The 23,335-nt window shown below is 43.7% G+C and overlaps 1 protein-coding gene across 2 annotated transcripts in view; it reads right to left on the bottom strand.

Annotated features, from left to right (window-relative positions):
- Positions 1–5,821: 5,821 nt before the first annotated feature.
- Positions 5,822–23,335, bottom strand: part of nos1 (nitric oxide synthase 1 (neuronal)) — a 90,221-nt gene continuing 72,707 nt past the window's right edge. The window contains exons 17-24 of one of the 2 annotated variants that reach the window (XM_080208417.1): positions 22,419–22,588; positions 21,193–21,403; positions 19,198–19,285; positions 17,781–17,902; positions 16,771–16,919; positions 14,815–15,009; positions 13,232–13,350; positions 5,822–11,169 (exon numbers count right to left, since the gene is read on the bottom strand). In XM_080208417.1, coding sequence (XP_080064543.1) covers positions 11,154–11,169; positions 13,232–13,350; positions 14,815–15,009; positions 16,771–16,919; positions 17,781–17,902; positions 19,198–19,285; positions 21,193–21,403; positions 22,419–22,588 — 1,070 coding nt within the window. In that variant the 3' untranslated portion in view covers positions 5,822–11,153. Of the gene's footprint in view, positions 11,170–13,227; positions 13,351–14,814; positions 15,010–16,770; positions 16,920–17,780; positions 17,903–19,197; positions 19,286–21,192; positions 21,404–22,418; positions 22,589–23,335 lie in introns of those variants that run through there. The other variant, XM_080208418.1, reaches the window with a different exon arrangement.

The following is a 23,335-nucleotide window of genomic DNA, read 5'->3' as shown; positions in this document are numbered from 1 at the left end:
TTCGAAGCAGTGTTTGAGCCCCGAACAATAAGATAGGAGGAGTGAAAAGGCGGATGCTGCACCTTCTGCATTTCTATGGGAAGTTGCTGTGGTAAGGAGAGGGCTTTGTGGGAGTGATTGAGGAGTGATCAGGGCGTCATGGAGAAGTGGGCCTTTCCGAATGATAAAGAGAAAGGGGGGATGTGTTTAGTGGTAAGATGGGTACTTAGATGTCTCAAAGGTGGATCTTGAGACTGGTATGTTTAAACGTGTACTGATAATTGTTAATCATTAATTATGCAGGTTGCCTGTATTGTCATGCATGGTACTGTTTCTCCATGCAGACTGCTTCCAGAGTGACCTCTCTGGGTCTATTAGCATGTGACTCTGCACATCATACTGTGGGTGATTCTATTCCAGTCCCACATTAAGCCTTGTTCTGCCAAGTCGTTTTACATTACAATGGCACGCAAGCATACAGTACATCGCTCTTTCTTCTCCATAGAAAACTTTCCTCTCTTCCAACGGAGTTTTACAAATCTTTACTTGCTATCCCTTCATCCCCTACCTCAGATCTCTGACTTTAAGAATTCTGCCTGTCTTGAGGCTTGACAGTTCTTCCACATGTTCGTCTGTCACATTTGAAAGAATGGGAGAAGCGCTCTATGTCTCTGGTACTCGGCTATCTTGCTTTCACGTATTGTGCTCCTTCAGGTCCTGTTTCTCTTTATTTTTAAGACATTGTGTGTTTGCTCCATTCTTTCCAAAGGGAATATGCACTCTCTTCATTCCCAGAGTAGACGCAAGCTTTCTTTTCCTGTGCTGTCCACCATGTTCTTGCTGGACATTGATGTTTCGCAAATGGAATTTTCATTTCCACTCATTTTACAATTTCAATCAAACATTTGTTTGATATTTTATTCATTTTGCCAGCTTAGGAATCTTTTCATTCAACTCAATGGTTCTCAGCCAGTGCTTTTATCTTCATCTAGCAACTTTCGCTTCAGGGTTGGATTTGCATTTTCTGATCTCATCTCTGTTTTCTCTTTCTCTGTCTGCAGCTTGGAAAGTTCTACCGCTTTTCCTTTCAATGTCTCTGCCATTCAGCTGCTTCTTTCGTTCTCCAGTCTGTTTCCTGTAGCTTTGGGCTTTGTCCTTGAGTATGGAACTTTGCTGAGTCTTTTCTGCCAACTGGCTCCTCAAGTTTGTTCAGAGTGAAGTTAAATTCATTTTGCTTCTTTCTGCAATTTTCCAATGGAATAAACTTCGCCCTCAGGGATTCTCAATGTGTCTGAAAGCTTTTTTTTCACAGGTTTTCCTTTTCTTCGCAAAGTTCACTTGCTTCATCTTGCGCTTTCCTGTAATTCATCAATCTCCTCAAGTTTCTTCTGCTGCGCTTCAACTCCGCTGTTTAGGACGGTCTTCAATCCTTCATGTTGCTGAATGGTCACACATTCCTTTTGCATTTGATCTTGAAGAATGGTCAACTGTTCTTTCAATTGATTATTTTCTTGTTGGCCTCTTGACAACCTGTGCTGGGCATCTGTGCATTGTTTCATTGACACGGCTTGAATCTTGATCTCCCAGATCAGCTCTGATATGAGTGTTCTCCTGTAGAACAGCTTCATTTATTTGTTATACATTATCCTTCTTTTAAGTTTCCTCAGATGGCTTTCCTTCATTCGCACCATCTGTGTAGTCCACACTGCCATCTGCTGTTGCAGTTTGGATACTGTGTCAGCATTTTCAGGAAACTCTACTTTTGAGCTTTTTGGCTGGTGTTCGTTTGCTCTGTACGAAACTCTTTGGCTTATGCATTTCATTGCATTGTAAGGGTCGACAAACATCTTGTGGTTTAGTTGTCTCCCTTGTTCTGGGGTTTCCTGTCTCCCTCATCTGGGGTGGGGGTGTGGGGGTGAAATTCCACCCTTTGTTTCTAATGTCCACAAATACAAACTTAGATTACTTAAAACTACTTCTGTTTTCTCAAAACTGTCACTGAAATAAAAAGTCAAAAGGAAACATTACTAATTGAACCAAAGCGTCATTATCAGAGGTGATGATGTTCCCCTACCATTTCAAGTATTTATCCATTTTGTTAAAATTGTTAAATCAATTTCCACCACCCTATCAGGCGGGGCATTGCAGATCAGAATGTCTCACTGTGTAAAAATGTTTTTCTTCCTCTGGTTGTGTTGCCACTTACCCTAAATCTCCACCCTCTGGTTAATGATCCTCATGTCAATCCTTATTTACTCAATCAAAAAATCTTCAAAATTGAGAACAGCTTTATCAAATCTCCCCTGAACCTTCATTTCTCTATGGAGAACAAGCCCAATTTCTCTACTCTTCATGTAACTGAAGCCATAGAATCCCTACAGTACAGAAGGAGGCCATTCAGCCCATTGAGTCTGTGCCAACCACAACCCCACCCAGGTCCAATTCCCATAGCCCCACATATTTACCCTGCTATCCTGGGCAGCACAGTAGCACAGTGGTTAGCACTGCTGCTTCACAGCTCTCGGGACCTGGGTTCGATTCCCGGCTTGGGTCACTGTCTGTGTGGAGTTTGCATATTCTCCTCGTGTCTGCGTGGGTTTCCTCCGGGTGCTCCAGTTTCCTCCCACTGTCCAAAGATGTGCAGGTTAGGTTGATTGACCATGCTAAAATTGCCCCTTAGTGTCCTGAGATGCATAGGTTAGAGGGATTAGCGGGTAAAATATGTAGGGATATGGGGATAGGGCCTGGGTGGAATTGTGGTCGGTGGAGACTTGATGGGCCAAAGGGCCTCTATCTGCACTGTAGGATTCTATGATCTATTCTAATCCCCCTCACACTAAGGGTCAATTTTAGCATGGCCAATCAATCTAACCTGCACATCTTTGGATTGTGGGGGGAAACCAGAGCACCCGAGGAAACCCACACCGAATGGGGAGAAAGTGCAAACTCCACACAGACAGTGACCCGAGGCTGGAATTGAATTGGGGTCCTTGGCGCTGTGAGGAACAGTACTAACTACTGTGCCACCATTCTATTAAATTTCCACTACACCTTCTGTAAGGCCTGCTTAAGCTCTGGAGCACAGAACCGGCAAAATACTCCAGCTTGTGACTCCACTTTCAAGGAATTATGAGCATGTACCTTTAGATCACTTTGTTCTGTAACTCTCCCCACGCCCTACCATTAACTGGCCCAATTGATCAGGATTACACTGCAATTGGAGATAACCTTCCTCGCTGTCCACCATGCCACCAATCTTGATGTCATCTGCAAATTTACTAACCATGCCCCCCTATATTCTCATCTAAATTATTAATATAAATGACAAATAACAGTGGGCCCAGCACTGGTACGTGAGGCACACCGCTGGTCACAGGCCTCCAGTTTGAAAAACAACTCTCTACAACCACTCTGGCTTCTGTCAAGAGCCAATTTTGTATCCCATATTTGGGTACAGGTTTTACCATGGTGGGGCCTTTATTGAGCACAGAGTGCCTGAATAGGAGGGATTGATAGGATGTTAGCGTGGATAGAGGACTGGTTGTCAAATAGGAGGTAGAGAGTGGGGGTCAACGGGTGGTATTCGGATTGGCGGATGGTGACTAGTGGAGTGCCCCAGGGGTCGGTGCTGGGGCCTCAGCTATTTACCATTTATATAGATGATCTGGAGGAGGGAACCGAGTGTAGGGTGTCGAAATTTGCTGATGACACCAAAATTGGTGGAAAGACAAATTGTGCGGAGGGTGGGGAGAGTCTACAGAAGGATCTAGATAGGCTGGGCGAATGGGCCAGGAAATGGCAAATGGAATTTAATGTTGGCAAGTGCGAGGTGGTCCACTTTGGTAGGAATAATGGTAGGAAGGATTATTACTTACGTGGAGAAAAACTGCAGCAGGCGACGGTGCAGAGGGACCTCGGGGTCCTTGTGCATGAGTCGCAAAAACCCAGCTTGCAGGTGCAGCAGGTGGTCAGGAAGGCGAATGGGATGCTGGCCTTCATCGCGAGGGGGATTGAATATAAAAGTAGGGAGGTCTTGCTGCGGCTGTATAGGGTATTGGTGAGGCCGCAGCTGGAGTACTGTGTGCAGTTTTGGGCGCCGTACTTACGCAAGGATATTTTAGCCTTGGAGGGAGTGCAGAGGAGGTTTACTAGGCTGATGCCAGAGTTGAGGGGGTTGAGCTATGAGGAGAGGCTGAATAGATTAGGCTTGTACTCGTTAGAGTTTAGAAGAATGAGGGGAGATCTCATTGAGACGTATAAGATGATGAATGGGATGGATAGGATAGAGGTGGAGAGACTCTTCCCGCTCAGAAAGGACAGTAGGACTAGGGGGCATAGCCTCAAGGTAATGGGGGTGCGGTTTAGAACGGAGTTGAGGAGGAACTTCTTCACTCAAAGGGTGGTGAATCTCTGGAATTCTCTGCCCGTTGAGGTGGTGGAGGCTGCCTCGCTAAATATTTTTTAAACGCGGGTTGATGGGTTTTTGATGAGAGAGGGGATTAAGGGTTATGGGGAGAAGGCGGGAAAGTGGAACTGAGCCACGACAGATCAGCCATGATCTTATTGAATGGCGGGGCAGGCTCGAAGGGCTAGTTGACCTACTCCTGCTCCTATTTCTTATGTTCTTATGTTCTTATTACCCCCCTCCGTCCCCAAGGACTCATTGCCACAAGATATGGCTACCCTGGCTCGTACTGTTGGTAAGCTATCAGCAGGAGTGAAAGGGGGCATTATATGGTCATTAATTGACTACTTAAGGCCTCGATTGGCCAAAGGGTGGGCAGCCCGACATTTCAATGATGGCAGGGAAACAAATAGCATGGTAATCCCACCATACCACCTGATTTTATGCCCCCTACCTTCCAGAGGTGAGCACTGGGCATAAAATGCCACCCATAAACATGAGAAAATTGCAGAAAATCAACTGATGGAATACTACTAAAAAAAACCCCACAAACTTCAAAATATTTGTTGTAAAGTATATAAAAGAAATATATTACATATTTAAAATAAAGATTCATATTTAAACTAATAAGTATTTGTGAATCTAGTAAATTACGTAGATCTTCATTAACTAAAGCGGAAAATAATCCCAGAAAGATGCAAATGATATGAACTGACTGAGGGAGAGCACAGAAGAAGATCACATTCTGAAGGTGTGAATGACCACTATTCCTCCCACAAATAATTTTGGAAGAGATGTACCAGATGTGAAGATGGTCAAAAAAAAGCCATGGTGTGACAAATTAATATTTTTCTGTTTCCATTGCGTTCACTTTGAGCTCATGCCAATCCATAAAGAAATTAATGTAAATGTGGCATGTTAGCGCAATGGTTAGCACCACTGCCTCACAGTGCCAGGAACCCAGGTTCAATTCCCAGCTTGGGTCACAGTCTGTGAGTCTGCACATTCTCCCCATGTCTGTGTGAGTCTCCTCCAAGTGCTCCAGTTTCTTCCCACAGTTCAAAAGATACACTGGTTAGATGTATTGGCCATGCTAAATTCTCCCTCAGTGTACCCGAACAGGCACCAGAGTGTGACAACTAGGGGATTTTCACAGTACCTTTATTGCAGTGGTAACGTAAGCCTACTTGTGACTTAAAAAAAACTTAATAAACTTAAAAAAAACTTTATACGTACGCCCACATCTCTAAGATTTATTGGAGCCTTATGATGTACACGTACTGCCTTAGTGGCATAAAATACTTCCATCCCTGTGCGCTGCTTAAAGAAAGAACCAAACTCAATATGGAATGATTAAGTTTTGCATAAGCAGTATTTATTGATTATATAAAGCAGATCATAGAACAGGTTTGTGAAATTATTCACAACAATTCCTGCAGTGGTGAGTTATTGATCAAACCATATATAAACCGAAAAAAAGTAACTTCTCAATGACACAGTTTCAATGAACCTCAGATCTATCCTTTACAATGGGACGAATTTTCCCGTCCCACCCACCACGGGAATTGGAGTGGGCGAGTGCGACCGTGAAAAGGCCCCTTGACCTCGGGCAGGACTTCCCGGTTTCGGGGAAAGTGCCGCCAGAAAATTCCGCCCCATGTCTTTAAACATCAGTTTTCATTATTCGTTGAGCAGTGTACATTGAGCGTAAATGGATTATATATAATGCAGAATTGATAATGCAGAAAAAAGGATACATTCACAAAGTTCTTGTGATCAGTAAAAGGCCCAGAATTATTTTTAAGATACCTTAAATGACAAGAAAATGAACAACTTGGTCACACTGGAAAGACAAAAAACATTTTGGCGAATATACAGGAAAGCAACTTCTTAAAAGGTTTTACTGAAGCACTAATGTCATGAAGCTCAACAAGTTACATAATTATATTCATGTCATTCAATATAGCTCACCCCAGCAAAGTACGCACTTTAACATGCAATGTCATTCGTAGTCATAGTTCAATAGTCAGTTTAAAGCACTCTAATTACCCACTTCTCCTAGGAATACATTATTTGGTAATAATTGGGAAACGCAGGAGCTTTTCACCAAGACAGCGCCCTTTTAAATAAAAAGGAGCATGACAGGATTTGCCTCATTACCCACCTGAAAACATGTTTGGAGGGGAGATTAGAGAAGTTTAAATGTTATAATTTAAAAGGAAGCAGCTGAGGGAGGGTCTTATTAAAACATTAAATGGTATGTCAAAAAAGGAGGACCAGATGGAATTTCTTCAGTCGAAATTAATGGAAACTGAATTGTTTAAAAAAAGATGTCAGGAGGCCTTCTTTATTCAAAAGTGCAATCTTTTAGGACAAGAGTATCATTAGAAAAAATTGAATTTGTTAAAACTATGGTTAGGTAATTCAAGGTACTAGAAGATTAATCATGATGGGCTGAATGGCCCTTCTCTCAGCCCTGACCCTTTTTAAAAAACATTTTGCTAAATTTGCTACCTGTCTTTATTTTCATCAAAATACATTGCTGTAAAATCTTGACGCTAAACATACTACCAGATGACCATGGAAAGAAAAAACACCTTAATGAAGTGTCTTTGTCACAATTGGTACATCAATATCACAGATGAAATGGAGACAATTATCAGGTCTCAGGTTACAGATAAATCAGTGACACTGTTCCAAATACAACTGGATGTGAGGATGAAAGCAAATTACTGCGGATGCTGGAATCTGAAAAGAGAAAATACTGGAAAATATCAGCAGGTCTGGTAGCATCTGTAAGGAGAGAAAAGAGCTGATGTTTTGAGTCCAGGTGACCCTTTGTATAGGAATTATATAGAAAATACTGTGGATCGGAGGTACAAAACTTTGCTTTTGTGGTGTATAATGCCATTGAGGCTCCTTAATAGGGATTTGTCTGGTTACATCCTGCCGTATAAATGGCAGATTGCTTAAAACAATTATTTTATAGTTTTTTGTCAGCATCAATTTCACTAAAAGTCACTGGCTTTTTTTATATTCATTCATGGGACATGGACATTGCTGGCTGACCAACATTTATTGTCCATCCCTAGTTGCGCAAGGACAGTTGAGAGTCAACCATAGGGCAGTGGTCCTGGAGTCTCGTGTCGGCCAGACCAGGTAAGAATGGCAGATTTCCTTCCCTAAGGCTCATTTGTGAACCAGATGGGTTTTTCCCACAGTTGACAATGCTTTCATTGTCATCAATAGACTTAATTCCAAATATTTGATATTGAATTCAAACTCCACCATCTGCCATGGTGGGATTTGAACCTGTTTCAAATCCCACCATGGGTATCTGGATTAATAGTCCAGTGCTGGGCCATCTTTTCCCCAATTTGTAGGAAAAACTATTTTCTTCAATTCACCTACTGTTGTTGAAGTAAATTCATTTATTAAATGCAATCTAGTTCTGTCTAAAAGAAGCAGAACATTGCAGGCTGTAGGTGGATGTAAAATAATGAGAGAAGGACAGGAAGCTTGAATTTCCATTAGTATTGACTGGTTATTGATCACATCATGTTCATAACAAAAAGCATAATTGTTTGACCATTTGGAAATATTCAGTTTAATCCGGGATAGTCAGCACGGTTTCATGAGGGGTAAGTCCTGCCTCACAAATTTGACTGAATTCTTTATGGAGGTAACTAAGTGTGTGGACGAAGGTAGAGCAGTTGATCTCGTATATATGGATTTTAGTAAGGCGTTTGATAAGGTTCCCCATGGTAGGCTCATGAAGAAGATAAGGATGTGTGGGATAGAAGGAAATTTGGTTGATTGGATAAGTAACTGGCTGTCTCATAGAGGACAGAGGGTGGTGGTGGAAGGAGAATTTTAAGACTGGAGGAAAGTTACCAGCGGTGTACCACAGGGGTCACTGCTGGGTCCTCTGCTATTTGTGATTTTTATCAATGACTTGGAAGAGGGGGCTGAAGGGTGGGTTAGTAAATTTGCTGATGACACCAAGATTGGTGGAGTAGTGGATGAGGTGGAGGGCTCTTGCAGGCTGGAAAGGGACATTGATAGGATGCAGAGCTGGGCAGAAAAGTGGCAGATGGAGTTTAACCCTGGTAAGTGTGAGGTGATTCATTTTGGTAGGACAAACTTGAATGCAGATTACAGGGTCCACAGCAGGGTTCTAAGGAATGTAGAGGATCAGAGAGATCTCGGGGTTCATATCCACAGATCTCTGAAGATTGCAATTCAAGTGGATAGAGCTATGAAGAAGGCTTATAGTGTGTTAGCATTTATTAACAGGGGATTTGAGTTTAAGAGCTGTGGGGTTATGCTGCAATTATACCGGATGTTGATGAGACCGCATTTGAAATATTGTGTTCAGTTCTGGTCACCTCACTATAAGAAGGATGTGGAACCGTTGGAGCGAGTGCAGAGGAGATTTACCAGGATGCTGTCCAGTTTGGAGAGTAGGTCTTATGAGGAAAGGTTGAGGGAGCTGGGGCTTTTCTCTTTGGAGCAGAGGAGGATGAGAGGGGACTTAATAGAGGTTTATAAGATGATGAGAGGGATTGATAGAGTGGACGTGCAGAGACTATTTCCTCGGGTGGATGTAGCTGTTACTAGGAGGCATAACTATAAGGTTCATGGTGGGAGATATAGGAGGGATGTCTGAGATAGATTCTTCACTCAGAGAGTGGTTGGGGTGTGGAATAGATTGCCTGCTGTGATAGTGGAGTCGGACACTTTAGGAACTTTCAAGCGGTTATTGGATAGGCACATGGAGCACAGCAGAATGACAGGGAGTGGGATAGCTTGATCTTGGAATTGGGCATAGCTCGGCACAACATTGAGGGCCGAAGGGCCTGTACTTTGCTGTAATCTTCTGTGTTCTATGTTTGAGACCTCGTGTTGATAAAATACCTCACTAATTACGATTAATCTACATAACTCATTTGATTTGGAGAAAGATTTCCCATATTTCTTCAATTTCGTATGATCATGTTTGACATTAAAAGGTATCACAAGACAACACTCGTTGCAGCTGTTGTAGAGTATATTTAGTATTTAAAGGGTTAATAATGTAACCAAAAATTCATCGGCACAATGTTAGCATTGTATTCCGGAACTAGCTAAATCCTGGCTTTATCTGAATATCAAACTCAGATTTATTTCTACTCTGAATGTTAATTAGAAATCATATCCTTGTTCCTTCAAATGTATTTTCCCCTTTCATCTTCACTGTCCCTAGCTCTGAGCCTAGCTTGCCCCTCTTGAGCTGGTCACTGAGAGTGAATTCTATTTGAGTCATATTCCCATATTTTGCTAGAAATTCCATTAGTCCCAGCAATAGATTGTCTTAATTTGCTATATTTGACACTGGGCTGGATTTGTGCAAAGCAGATGGGATAACTATTCAGCCTGCTTTGTTGATAGTTGCCAGATGGTCTCTTTATGAATTCTTGACTCAGCTCCAAAAATATCTATTCATCTCAGCTCTGTTGGCAATGTTGACACAGCTTGCAGGAGATGATAGCATTGTTTGATTGACGTACTTATTACCTTGTAATAACCTGATCATTCTTTTAAGAATTTTTTTAACAATGCCCATGTACACGTGATTAAGAGATGTGAAGTGGATGAAAGCTTTGTCATTGATACTATGATGGATTAAGATCTATGTGAGAATATAAGAGGAGAAAGGTATTTCAAAGAGAATGCTGAATGACACTTTTGGGGTTCCAAACTCAGGACTAATTCTCCCTCTTGATTCACGACTCCTCTGAGGTATCGTGATTAACAGAATGGGCCCTGCTCAATCAAAATTATTGGTGAGGAGGAGGTGCAGGGGGTGAAATTCCTGACCCTTTAATGGAGCCTGCAAGGGTAGGAGAGCTACATGCAAGCTGGCTATCTGTATCCTTTTCTTGATCTGGTAAATATCGCCAGAAACAGGAAGGGGGGCAGGAATCCAGGTCTTGGGAGCCTCCCGACCCAGCCCGAGTCAATGAAATTCTGGCTTCTGGCTGAAACTGTAACCTCTCTATTAATGGAACTGTGGGGGGGACCCCATCAAGACACAGAACATAATAACACCATTATACTGCACCAGCTGATAGCTCGCCCTCCTGAATAAATGCTTGCGCGTTGCTGCATTCTTACACAGATTCAATTTAGCCATCCTCCACTTGCCATGTAATATGGGAATTATCACATCTGATATCTTCAAAGCATGCAAACAACAGGACTGCACTTTCACAAAGAAGAAACACGTAATTGTTTGTTATGCCTGTTGCTAACTTGGAAGAGATGCACAAAGCAAGTTAGCGGTCTGCATCTGCCATTCATTTTTTGAAACATCAAGGAGGTAACTCCTGTGGACCTTTCAAATATATCTTCACTGAATTAATACATTGGCATTATAGAATGGAGCCTGTGGATGCCAAACTCTTAATATTTTCAAAGGAAGTTGCTTTTATTTCATGCAATAACTTTCGTTTTGTCTGAAGAGAAGCCTCTCTCTTTGCAGCAGGCGTTGCACTTACTTAAAAGCAGCGCGTCGGCGAAAAATTGACACAACAATAGCGACACCATGTAATAAATTACAGAACAATCTCCCTTGTGTAAAAATATAAAAGATTAAGTAGGCTTTCCCTATATCCCGTCACCAGCATCTGCACTCGTGTAGACTGTGATGCTCGATGAAGTCTTCAGAATTGAAAGAATCTTCTTCTAAAGGCCGTGATCAAGGGTTTTGTTGACGTGAACTTCTGAATCAAGCACAGAACACGCTGTGGCAGATGAGATGAACAGGGGAAGATCGTAGCATTAGTAAAACTAGAAGAATAGCGTAGTGGATTTAATTTAACTGCAAGATTTTTAGTGCACCTTTTAGTGTAAAAGATTGTCGGGTTACGTACTTTTCACAGCCTTTGCTGAATCTTTAAACATTCTAAACAATAAAACATAATTTACCTTGAATGTCCAGTGGCAAACATTATAAAGAAGATATAACTGGGGTATTCTACAATGTGTTCTTTTAAACTTGGCATTGAAATGTGATGGAATCCTCTATGCCTTTTATTTGATGAGTGTTGGGAGCGACCATCAATGTTGAACATTTCTTTGTAGCTCTCACACTTTGAGGTAGGTTTTTAATTAGCCCAGTGGGGGCACAAAACAGGTGCTGTAGATCAGGCAGTGCTGCTTTCCAGAAACAGTCTGATCCACAATCTACCCCGTAGTCTTCGTTCACATACACTGGGCCCAGTTTTACCATTTTGATTCTAAGAGCTGAAACTGGGAATGTTTCAGATCTGACTTTTAGACCCATTCTCAGGCGCCCCCATACACACTCTGCCTGAGAAAAAGCAACAATTCTGAATCGTGCTGCAAAAGCCTGTGGATGGGGCTTATCGTCCCTGAAACACCGCAGCTCCTATCAGCAACTCCAATGCGCGTGTGCAGTAAAAAAAAAGAAAAAAAAAATAAAAAAAAGCTCCTCTGCCTCATCCCTCCCGGGCCGGATAATGCCTCCCCCCAGGCCCCCCCCAGACGCTGCCCCATCCTGGAACGTAACTGTCCTTCTTATCGCCCCCACTTCCCCGCTACTCAGACCGATAGCAGCCCCCTGCCCCCTTCCTCCTCCCCACCGATTGCACGCAGAGTGGCAGCAGACCTCCCCTTCCCCACCCCACCAGAGAGCCATCTGACCCACCTCCCTCACCCCCACTGGGGAGCCATCTGACCCACCTCCCTCCCCTCCCCACTGGGGAGCCATCTGACCCACCTCCCTCCCCTCCCCACCAGACAACGATCTAACCTGCCACCCCCCCCATCAGAGACCGATCTACCCCTCCCCCCTCTCCTGCATCAGAGATCAATCTGACCACTCCTCCCTCCCCCCCCACCAGAAAGCCATCCGACCTGCCTCCCTCCCAACACCTCCCCCCCCCCACCCCCCAACTAGAGATCTATCTGACCACCCCCCACTTCCCTGCCCCCCCCACCAATCTGAGTCACAGAGCCAACGGATGCTCTGAACTTACCCCCAGAAGCCGGAGAGCCCAAACTGGAGCTTGTCTGTTTAGCACCGAACCTGGATGGGCGAATGTGGTGGTAACGGGGGGAAATGCCGGTAAGTTTGGGCGTGCGGCCCATTAAGTCCATTTAAATACAGGCAAATGCATTTAAATGTGCCATCGCACCCATTTCGGGTGTGGTCCCGACCGTAGCCATTTTAGGCTCTTGGTAAAGAGGGATTAGACGCAGAGGCGGTTGCGGGTGTACTACTCGCCTCACGCCCGACTTCACCATGTTTTCGCATCTGAAAACGGGCACAATTTGATGATAAAACCAGGTCCACTGTACATGTAATCAAGCAATGATTCTGTGCATCACAAATATAAATAGGACAGTTGAAATTAGAGAGCGCAATTCTGACTTTGGTGCCTGATGGATTAGAAACTGTTCTGCAACATTAGTCCATTCATTACTAACTTTGCAGTTACTGTTATACCAAGCTCAACCAGCACCAATCAATGTTTTCCTTTTGATATTAACTTCTACCCATATGATACTTTGAAGTTTATGAATCCATTTCAATCTCATTCTCATGAGCTTTATTTTATTGATCTAATTTGCTAGTTCTATGCTGTATACTCCCCAGTTCTATATTTTAATTATCTAAATCCTATTTCCTTTCAAAGGAAGATGAAATAAACTTTTGACTTAAAACCAGCTCCTGGATGTTTTAAACTACAATGCCGAATACCCCAAGAGATTCTACAAACAACACAAAATTACTTCTGCTGCGCTTTCAGCAATTTCTTACTTCTTTATCGGCATACTTACTCATCTGCGTCTTTCTTGCTTTCTTCAATAAAAGCAATGGATTCAGATCGAAGGCGGTTTGTAACTTCATACGTACGGAGAGTAACGCCAAATATGTCTTCGTGATAACGGTTTTCATCCTGAAATATTAAAGAAGGCATTGATAAGATATTCACTCAGCCAGCCAGAGGGTGTGACTGGTTTGTGAGGAGGGGTGCGAGGTGGGGAATCATCCTCACATTACATAAGAACATAAGAAATAGGAGCAGGAATAGGCCATCTAGCCCTTCGAGCCTGCCCCGCCATTCAATAAGATCATGGCTGATCTGAAGTGGCTCAGTTCCACTTTCCCGCTTTCTCCCCATAACCCTTAATCCCCTTGCCTACCAAAAACCTATCTACCTGTGTCTTAAATATATTTAGCGAGGTAGCCTCCACCACTTCAACGGCAGAGAATTCCAGAGATTCACCACCCTTTGAGTGAAGAAGTTCCTCCTCAACTCTGTTCTAAACTGCCCCCCCCTTATCTTGAGGCTGTGCCCTCTAGTCCTGCTGTCCTTTCTGAGCGGGAAGAACCTCTCCACCTCTACCCTATCCATCCCTTTCATCATCTTATACGTCTCAATAAGATCCCCCCTCATCCTTCTAAACTCTAACGAGTACAAGCCCAGTCTATTCAGCCTCTCATCATAGCTCAACCCCCTCAACTCTGGTATCAGCCTACTGAACCTCCTCTGCACTCCCTCCAAGGCCAAAATATCCTTGCGCAAGTGCGGCAACCAAAACTGCACACAGTACTCCAGCTGCGGCCTCACCAGTGCCCTGTACAGTTGCAGCAAGACCTCCCTACTTTTATATTCAATCCCCCTCACTATGAAGGCCAGCATCCCATTTGCCTTCCTGACCACCTGCTGCACCTGTAGGCTGGGTTTTTGCAACTCATGCACAAGGACCCCCAGGTCCCTCTGCACCGTAGCATGCTGCAGCTTTTCGCCCCATTAATACTTAATATTGTCTAAAAAAAAGCTCCACTTACTATTTTGTACTAAGGAACAAGCATTATTAAGCGAAAGGTACGTTCTTGTTAATGAAACTTCTTACTTCAATGATTATTTTGTACTACACTTGGACCCTTGATACGTCAAATGTACCTCCATGTTCTAAGTTTTGAATTGTACATGTAACATGTTAGAATATACGGGATGAGACTCACCGGCCTCCCAGCCGTGTGTTTCCTGCCAGGGGGAGGTAGCGGGTTGTTTGCCAGCGGTGGAATTCCCATTGATGTCACTCCATGCTGGCGGGAAACCCATGGGTGGGGTGCTCTGCCGGCACGAGTCAGCAAAATACTGAAATATACTTGTGGGTTCTGAGCTATCTGATTCTTGTGTAAAGTGCTTTGCATTCGTTTTGTTTTCCTTCTGGCAATTCTGCATAATTTGTAACCAGATTCTTCATCTACACCCAAAATTAGGCTCGAAACACAAACTGGGATTTATTACTTTTTTTTACATATGATCCACATTTTAAGAGTAATTGATTAGCTGAGGAACATGTTCAGCTTCCCTGAACAGGTACGCCAGGGGCTCTATATAAATGCTTACTCTTAGCTTGCTGATGAAGACCCCAGCATCTTCTAATGAGATCTGCCCCTGCTTCTTCAAGATGTGCTGAATGGTCTTCAGCACATCACCTGCCATGGTAACATCGCCACAAACATAGATGTGTCCACCTTGCTCGTATAGCAGTTTGAATATTTGGTCAGAAAGCTGCTCGCGTAAAATATCTTGCACGTATTTCTGAAACCAGACAGATACTTTAGCATGTTGATTGCCAATAAATCATTTTTTGAAATTTCAAGTTGGAAACAGCATTTAATGGTACAGCCTCAGGGTATCTGGAAACCTTGTCAATGGTGACTTCACACACATAAAGGCAAATGGGCATTTACTTGACTGGTTGCAGCTCAGTGAACGAATATATTTCAAAAGTTTAATTTAAAATGCCCTAAAATAAACCCCCTCACCCAAAGCCTCTGCTGCAGCTAATATCACATTTACCAAATTTTAAACATTCTCAATGGCTAATGCAGATGCACAGCAGACTCTTTGGAGTCTCCACAAACTCAGTCTGCATGCCAGAAATCCCCTATAGATGGGGATTTAAATTAAAAACCGACTTCTGGGATGGCATGGTCATGCAGTGGTTAGCACTGCTGCCTCACGCGCCAGGGACCCAGGTTCGATTCCCAGCTTAGGTCACTGTCTGTGTGGAGTCTGCACATTCTCCTCGTGTCTGCGTGGGTTTCCTCCAGATGCTCCAGTTTCTTCCACATCGTGAAAGACGTACTGGTTAGGTGCACTGACCCGAAAAGGCGGCGGACTGTGGCGATTAGGGCAATTTCACAGTCACTTCATTGCAGTGTTAATGTAAACCATACATGTGACCAAAAAACTTCTTACAAATAGACCCAGCATTTTGATTAACAGAGATTTGCTATTTAAATCATTAAAAGTTTCCAGTGTCCCCAAAGCTGATTTACGAGAATGGCTTTTATTTTTAAACAAATAGATATTGGGGGCGATTCTCCCAGCCCGCTGAGCTGCTTTAGCCGTGGCACTGCCCACCGGGCATCAGGTGGAGCCAAGGGGGTGGGGCCTACTGGGGGGGGTGTGTCAAGGTTGCCAGTGGGTGGCGGGGGGCGGGGATCAAGACTGCCAGGAGGAGGGGCGGGGAGGGTGTCGAGGCTGGTCTGGACACATCCAGGGGGCCAGCGATTGGTGTATGTGGGGGTCGGAGGAGCAGTGATGCAGGGTCATGGGTCTGGTCTACGATTGGGAGGCCAGCAGTGCAGGGCTACTACGCAGGCGTTGATCCCTACTCTGACAGATCAGCACATGTACAATGGCCCATTCAGCGCTATGCTGCCAGACTCTCCAGCTGGAATAGGCACTGCCCACAGCTTTTTAATGAGCTTCATGCTGGGGTCTCTGTGATGCACAGAGTGTGGGAGATTCATTTCCAAAATCCTGCGGAAAAACCCAGCGGGATTTACTCCAGTTTTTAACGTGAATTCGACACTTGGAGTTTGCTCGGGAAAATCCCATTCATAATTTCTAAAAAAAATTTAAAAATAACAAAAATGTAATTAAGTAAAATATTTTAACACAAAACATTCAATCATGGGGCGGCACAGTGGCACAGCAGATAGCACCACTGCCCCACAGCTCCAGGAGCCTGGGTTCGATTCCCAGCTTGGGTCACTGCACGGAGTTTGCACATTCTCCCTATGTCTGCATGGGTTTTCTCTGGGTTCTCCCGTTTCCTCCCACGGTCCAAAAATGTGAGGTTTAGGCTGATTGGCAATGCTAACTGTCCATCAGTATCCCAAGATGTGCAGATAAGGGACATTAGCAAGGTAAATACATGGGGTTACGGATTAAACCTGGGTATGAGTTGATGCAGACTCGATGGGCCAAATGGCTTCTTTCTCCACTGTAGGAATTCTATGATTAGCAAAGTGCACAAAACCTACCACAAATGATAGATTGTCTAAATACCTTTGGTTTTGCTGGTTCGCGGGAGTAAGCTGTATAGAGTTCCTGAAAGACACCTTTACTTTTCACTTCAATAGTCTCCTCTTTATAGATGTGGTCGATTTTTGATTGTCGACAGCCAAATACAAGTGTCATGGGACATGGTTTTACACCTAAGATATAGAAGCAAGGTAACAGAACTTCAAGAGGTAATGTGATTAAATAAGACTTGAGAGGCAGATATCCTGATTTCAATGGAAAATAGGGTGTGAATGCGATTTGCTCAAAACATTTTTGTGCCACCGACAAATAGCGTTCTCCGCGCTTCCAGATAATTGAAAGAAGAAAGGTGTCCCTGCCACTGAAGGCCATGGAGGCAATTTCGGCACTGCACAGACTGAAGCACACTGAGGATGCAACCTCAGAAAGAATTTGATTAATGTAGAGCTAAATTTGCAACAGTGGCTGGAATTTTACCGGCACGCCTGCCCCGATTCCAGGAGTGAGCGAGGCTCCGAAATCAGCATTGTCCGTTGGCCTCGGGCAGTATCGTACAAAACATGGGCGACATGCCGGTAAAATTCCACCCAAAAAGTGGGACAAAATGTTTGTGGTAGGCATGATGTGGAGTTGCCGGCATTGGACTGGGGTGGGCACGGTAAGTAGTCGCACAACACCAGGTTAAAGTCCAACAGGTTTATTTGGTAGCACGAGCTTTTGGAGCACTGCTCCTTCATCAGGTGATACCAAATAAACCTGTTGGATTTTAACCTGGTGTTGTGAGACTACTTACTGTACAACATGTTTGCAGGGGATCATTGACATGAACTGGGAAAAAGTGCCTCTAAGGAATCTATCTTTTCTCATACCCTTTCCTCCTTCATTCCAACGTCTTCATCCAGTTAAGCAGTCTTAGGCAAAATATGTCATCATTTTTTTTCCACATGACATTCATGCTTAGTCCCGTTGGGATGGACCACTTTGTAACTATTGGTGCGCTTTTGCTTTTTATTGTGTTTGTATTGATGACTTACCTTTCTGGCCAATATCGTGCAGACGCTGCTGCCAGAAGCTTCTGAAGGGTGCGATTCCTGTTCCCGGTCCGATTAAAATGCAAGGAACATTTGGATCTTTTGGCAGTCGGAACAAAGGTGCTCTGCATCCAAGTGGGGAAAGAAAAACAAATGGAAATAATTCTCTGTCACTAGATACTACGATTGCTAAACTTTAAGAAACTTGAAATCTGTAATATTGTATTTCTACAGTTTTGGTCATTTCAAGAAGCCAACAGCTTAGGTCACAGATTGAAACTGCAGAATATTCTTCTGGAATCATAGAACAGAATCCTACAGTGCAGAAGGAGGCCATTCGGCCCATTGAGTCAGCACTGACCACAATTCCCCCCCCACCCCCTGTACCACGTATTTACCCTACTAGTCCCCCTGACACTAAGGGGCAATTTAGCACAGCCAACCAACCTGACCCGCACATCAAGTACAACTGCCGCTCCCATCAAATTCTTGGAAGCTTCAGCAATTGTTGAAATGCTGCTGGTTAGTTTCTTGTGATACCTTCGGCAGTTAAAATGAGAGAAAATCAGATGAAATGCCATTTCTGAGTCTCCCTGGAACCAGCGTGGGCAGAGTGCAGAGAGTGAGCTGTGTGGCTCATGTTCTCAGTCCTGTGAGACGCTTGGCCCAGTGAGAGCAGACTTGCAGGAAGACAACCAGAACAGTAATGTATCCTCCCAAATGTATCAAACAATAATGTCCTTTAGCAGTGAGGTGCAGATTAAGCAATTCTATGAAAATGTGTTAGTTTCATGCTGAAAGGAGAGCTCAGTATGTCCTCAGAAGATATTAAATGGCCATATTTCCATTTGTATGACAGACTCACAGAAGCCTTGCAAGTAGATTTGTACATTGACCCATAAGTTCTGTTCTCCTGGGTGTTGTACGTGGGGGATGTTTGTGCATTCTGCATTCCCAATGAAAGACTCATCATCAGTGTTTTCAGGCAATCCCTCTGCACATGTTTGGGTCCAGTCAGCAGAAGGCTAGCCTGGAGGACCGTGCATGTTACTTCCCAACTCATCTGCGCTGGGGAACCTCCTACCTTCCCCCTGCCACACCTCCCCCCCACCCTACCTCACTCCCCCATGCCCAGAAGTCCCAATATAAGGATTTCGCAGCAATGGTCTGACAAATTCAAACCTCAAATGGTTTGGGAACCATTACATAATGTGATTTAAATCACAAACTTGAGACAGTTACAACTGTCTTGCAGCAAAAGGTACCCAGAAAAAGTTCAAAGAATTAAAACTTCTAATTTCTGGGTAAATGAAAAGTTTGAGAGTCATTAACTTTCAACAGCTGCCTGCAGGTGTTGAGGTTGGAAAACCCCAGGCCAGACAGCTTTAAACATCATACTTGCAAGAAAAAAACAGATTACCCTCTGACAAAGCATGGCACCGTTTCATCTGTGTCGATTCTGTTAAGCCAGGATGAGCATACTCCGTGGTGTAGCGGCCCTTCACCACCTGTAAACACATCAGCCCATTGTCAAAGACAACCGCAACATAGTTCACTTAAATTGCTGGTTAACCTCCGCTCTCTTAGTTTTCATCCACCCTAATCACTCAACATTCCATCACTCAAGCCAAGCTCTCCAGCCTCCATAACTGGTCACTAGAGTGGAGCAGGGAGTGGTCATCACTAAAATATCCTCTGAAATATCCTGTGAAATAGTGAAATTGACCACGTACTGCCATTGAATAGAATGCAAGGTGCATTGTTACCAAGCCACAATGTGCAACACTTAACATAAAACAAGTACCAAGCAACATAAATTAGATCACACTCCTTAAAATATCAATAATCTTCTTCCACCAACTTTCATCTTCTAATAGCTGACTAGTATGTTGCAATCCCAGCCATTTTAATTTACCCTTTCCTTATGTTCTGTTCCAACATTTATAGTTGCATACTTAGACAAATGAGTACATTTTATATTCAGTCATTGTAATGTCCTACAATTTTAGAAGTTGTGGGTTTTAACAAAAGGAAAAAGTTGTGGTGCGCATTAAGAACAACAACATATTTATTCCAGGACCTCTTGCATGTGCAGAGCACAAACTATAAATAAAATACTGTGCAAGCACCCTAATGGCATCATTATCAAATCAATGTGATGGCCTTTTAAAGCAATTATGCAGTGCTTTCAAATATATAAGAATCATGGTTTTGCATGTCAGTGCTATCTGTTGGTGAACTTCCTCTAAACTTTTTCCCAGAGATCCTCCTGAGCTCTAAATATACCATCCTATTCACCCTTCCTCTTTCATACTTTCTTGCTATGTTGGAATTAGGACTCATTGCACCAAAATCTGTTTAACTTATTCTTCCTCGAGACTGCAAAACTGGGGAACTTTGTACCCTCTTTGGTCTTTATCTATAATTTGTGAGGCGCCACCCAATCAATCCAGTTTGATTTATCCTTGTTGGCTCTTTTGTTCTTTTCAACATCCATGGTGCCCTGAATAATAGACTTTGAACCTTCAAGCAAACATTAGGGTGGGACTGGGGCTTTTCCCAGTTGGGGCAGAAATCACCTTGTATGGAAGATAGATACAGCAGTGAATTCCTGGGTCAAAGTGATGCTTCAGATTCATTTGAAATGTCTAAGTGAGTCAGAGAGGAATTTCCCAATGGTTTTCTTTCTCCCAATTGGTTTATTTTATTACCTTTCCCAAGGAGCTCACATGGTCTTGGGTGGGGTGCAGAGACTTCATATCGGAGGGTACAGGAATTATGTAGGACACACTATTGGGAAAGATCAGAAAATCTTTCTGTGTCCATCATTTCTCATATGTTCTTCTATGTTTCAGAGCGGTCAAATGCATGAGGTGAAGCTTGTATTTGTGTGATGATGCACTTTCACAGGTTTCATTGATAAATACAAAAGGTATTTATGAATAAGAATTGTACAGCATCCTGAAGTCTGTAGCCAGCTCCCAAAATGTCTCTGCCTAGGGACCACTGTCACCTTGGGGTGATTCCGCACTCTGGGTGGGATTTTCTGGCCACGCTTGCCTCAAAATCCCACCGAAGGTCAATGGACCTTTGCATGGTCAGCGCTACGCAGCTACGATTCCAATGGTGGGCAGCATGGTAAAATTCCCCCCTCTGAGTCCTGTCTGGTCATGTGACCCTTACTCTGCTGTGTTGCCCTCAAAGAGACAATCATCACAACTTGCCAACATGCTGACTGGAAAAGGTTTGAATTCATACACCAGATAGCGTCTCAAAGCCAATAACATAACTTCAGTTCTTCACACTTAGTCTTGGGCATAATTTTACTGCCATTCATAAATAGAAATCCATCCTAAAAAAAACACCCAACAACAATAGGAGCGATAAGCATGTCTCACACTATTGAAGCTTGTACCTCTTGTTCGATAAGAAACAACAGCCACTGTAAGGTGAATCTCATCCGGGCACATGTCAGGAGATGAGCTGATGGAGTAGTATCGAGGCTGAAGCAGAGGAAGCTGGGTAAGTAGCAGGGTCGTTGGAACCTGAATGGAAGGGAACTCCTCCAGCACTTCCACAACGGTCGGGTTATTGTACCACTTCCATTCCTCGTACTCCTGCAATCCCTACCAATAGAATTCATAGTCTTTATTAAACCAGCACCTCAAGCATAATAAGAAATATCCCAAAGATGCATCTTTCTCACGCTACAGAGAACAGGTATAAAGCAAACATTTCTGGTGTTGGGAGGTAAAGGACAAGATTTTCCAGCCACGCTCGCTCCAAGACTGGAAAGAGGTCAATGGACATTTGCATGGTTTGTCCCCGCCTGCTACAATTCCGTGGCGGGCGGGACTGGAAAATTCCTCATGAAGAGCTTGTTACTGGAACAAACAAGAATCAATATTATTTCTAACTCCAAGAGGAGAAATAGCAAAGACCCAGAGATTAATGCTTTAGAGTACAGTGATCACTAGTTGGACAATATGCCTACAGATAGATCTTCCTTGACAAATACTGATCTTGCAAGCTGCTGACTAAACTGACATAATACCATGTAGAGTTTTAGTAAGCTGTTGCAGCTCCAGCCAATGTGAATGCAACACCAGTGAAACTATGGATGAATCCCTTAGCCAATTTTGAAGGCATTCGGGGTCAAGTACTGTGTACCTGTGCAGGGTTTGACGCAATCCCTTCAATGTTGCTTTCAACATGTTCAATCGGGAAGTATTTTTCTTAAACATACAAAATTATTTTGTTGTGCAAAAGATATTTTCTTGTCTATGAGAATTTACAAGTGTGGCGCATTGCAGGGAACCAGCTGCTTGTCATTTTAGAGTTGATATTTATGTTTAAGGTACATTTTGATTGTGAGACATGCTATTCTTTACGGGGAGGGGGTGGATTTATCGGAAGTGGACATCATAGCTGGCAAGAGACTCACACTCTTGCTTCTCAAAATATAAAGCTAGCTGAAATAATTTAGTGGCTGGAATTTTACCGTACCGTCTGCCATGGGAATCGAGGGGCGGAACATGGAAAGGTGCATTGACCTTGGGCGGGAATTTATGGTTTTGGGATGAGCAAGGCCGTAAAATCCGCCCATGACTTGAAACAGAAACGCAGTGACAAGACACTCACCTTGCTGAGAACTTCAAGCCTTTTCTTCTGTTGCTCATTTTTAGCCAGGAGAGCAAACTGCTGCAGTAAGAGTGGGCTTGGGGCAGTTGTGATGTCCAAATAGTACTTAAACGCTTGAAAGATGGTGCAAGGTGGAATTCGATTCTCATCACTCCAGTTGCTGATAACGCCTGAGAGGACAGAGGAGATTGCACAAACTGCAACTTCAAATACAGGGACATATATCGGCCAGTTTACCTTCTGGGCCATGTACATCAGGGAAACCTGTGCAGATTTCCCAGCAAAGCCCAGCACTAGGATTGGATTAAGGATGAAGGAGTTGGAAAACAGGAGTGTTGCCGCAAAGCTGAGGGGCCTGGCATTCGACACTTACACACACACACACACACGCATACATACACACACACATACACACACACTTGCACACACACACACACACATACACACACACAAACCTCCTTTGGGGACCCCACCCCCCCCAGAGGAATGTAACCCCATCCTCCTCCCCCCCCACTGCCCCCGCCCCACCCGGTATGTCCCTCTTTTCCCTGGGGGCTGTACTTATCTGTGCACCCCTGCCCTGGTCTCTTCACCTGGTTCACATTGCTCCAGACCTGTTGTAAATCTCGCCAATCGGGCAATCTTGCTACGAGATCTTGGCCAGTGAGAATCCCGTGAGATTTTACACCCACATCACCATTTGCACCCATGGTACATTATTTTTTAACCTTTACTATCCTTCATCCTTGGGTTAATCCAATGACCCCATTCTACAGTGTAAAGATTCATCATCAATGTTTTCAGGCAATCTCTCTGCACACTTTTGGATCCAGTCAGCAAAGGGCTAGTCTGGAGGTCCGAGCAAGTTACTTCCCAATTCATCTGCAGTGTTACACTGGCTCTGCACGTCCTTCAGA

This window comes from Carcharhinus amblyrhynchos, chromosome 20, assembly GCF_965287045.1.
Source record: "Carcharhinus amblyrhynchos chromosome 20, sCarAmb.v2.hapA, whole genome shotgun sequence".
Taxonomy (NCBI): domain Eukaryota; kingdom Metazoa; phylum Chordata; class Chondrichthyes; order Carcharhiniformes; family Carcharhinidae; genus Carcharhinus; species Carcharhinus amblyrhynchos.
Note: the sequence above shows the minus strand (reverse complement) of the source record. Positions and strands in the feature narration are given on the sequence as shown.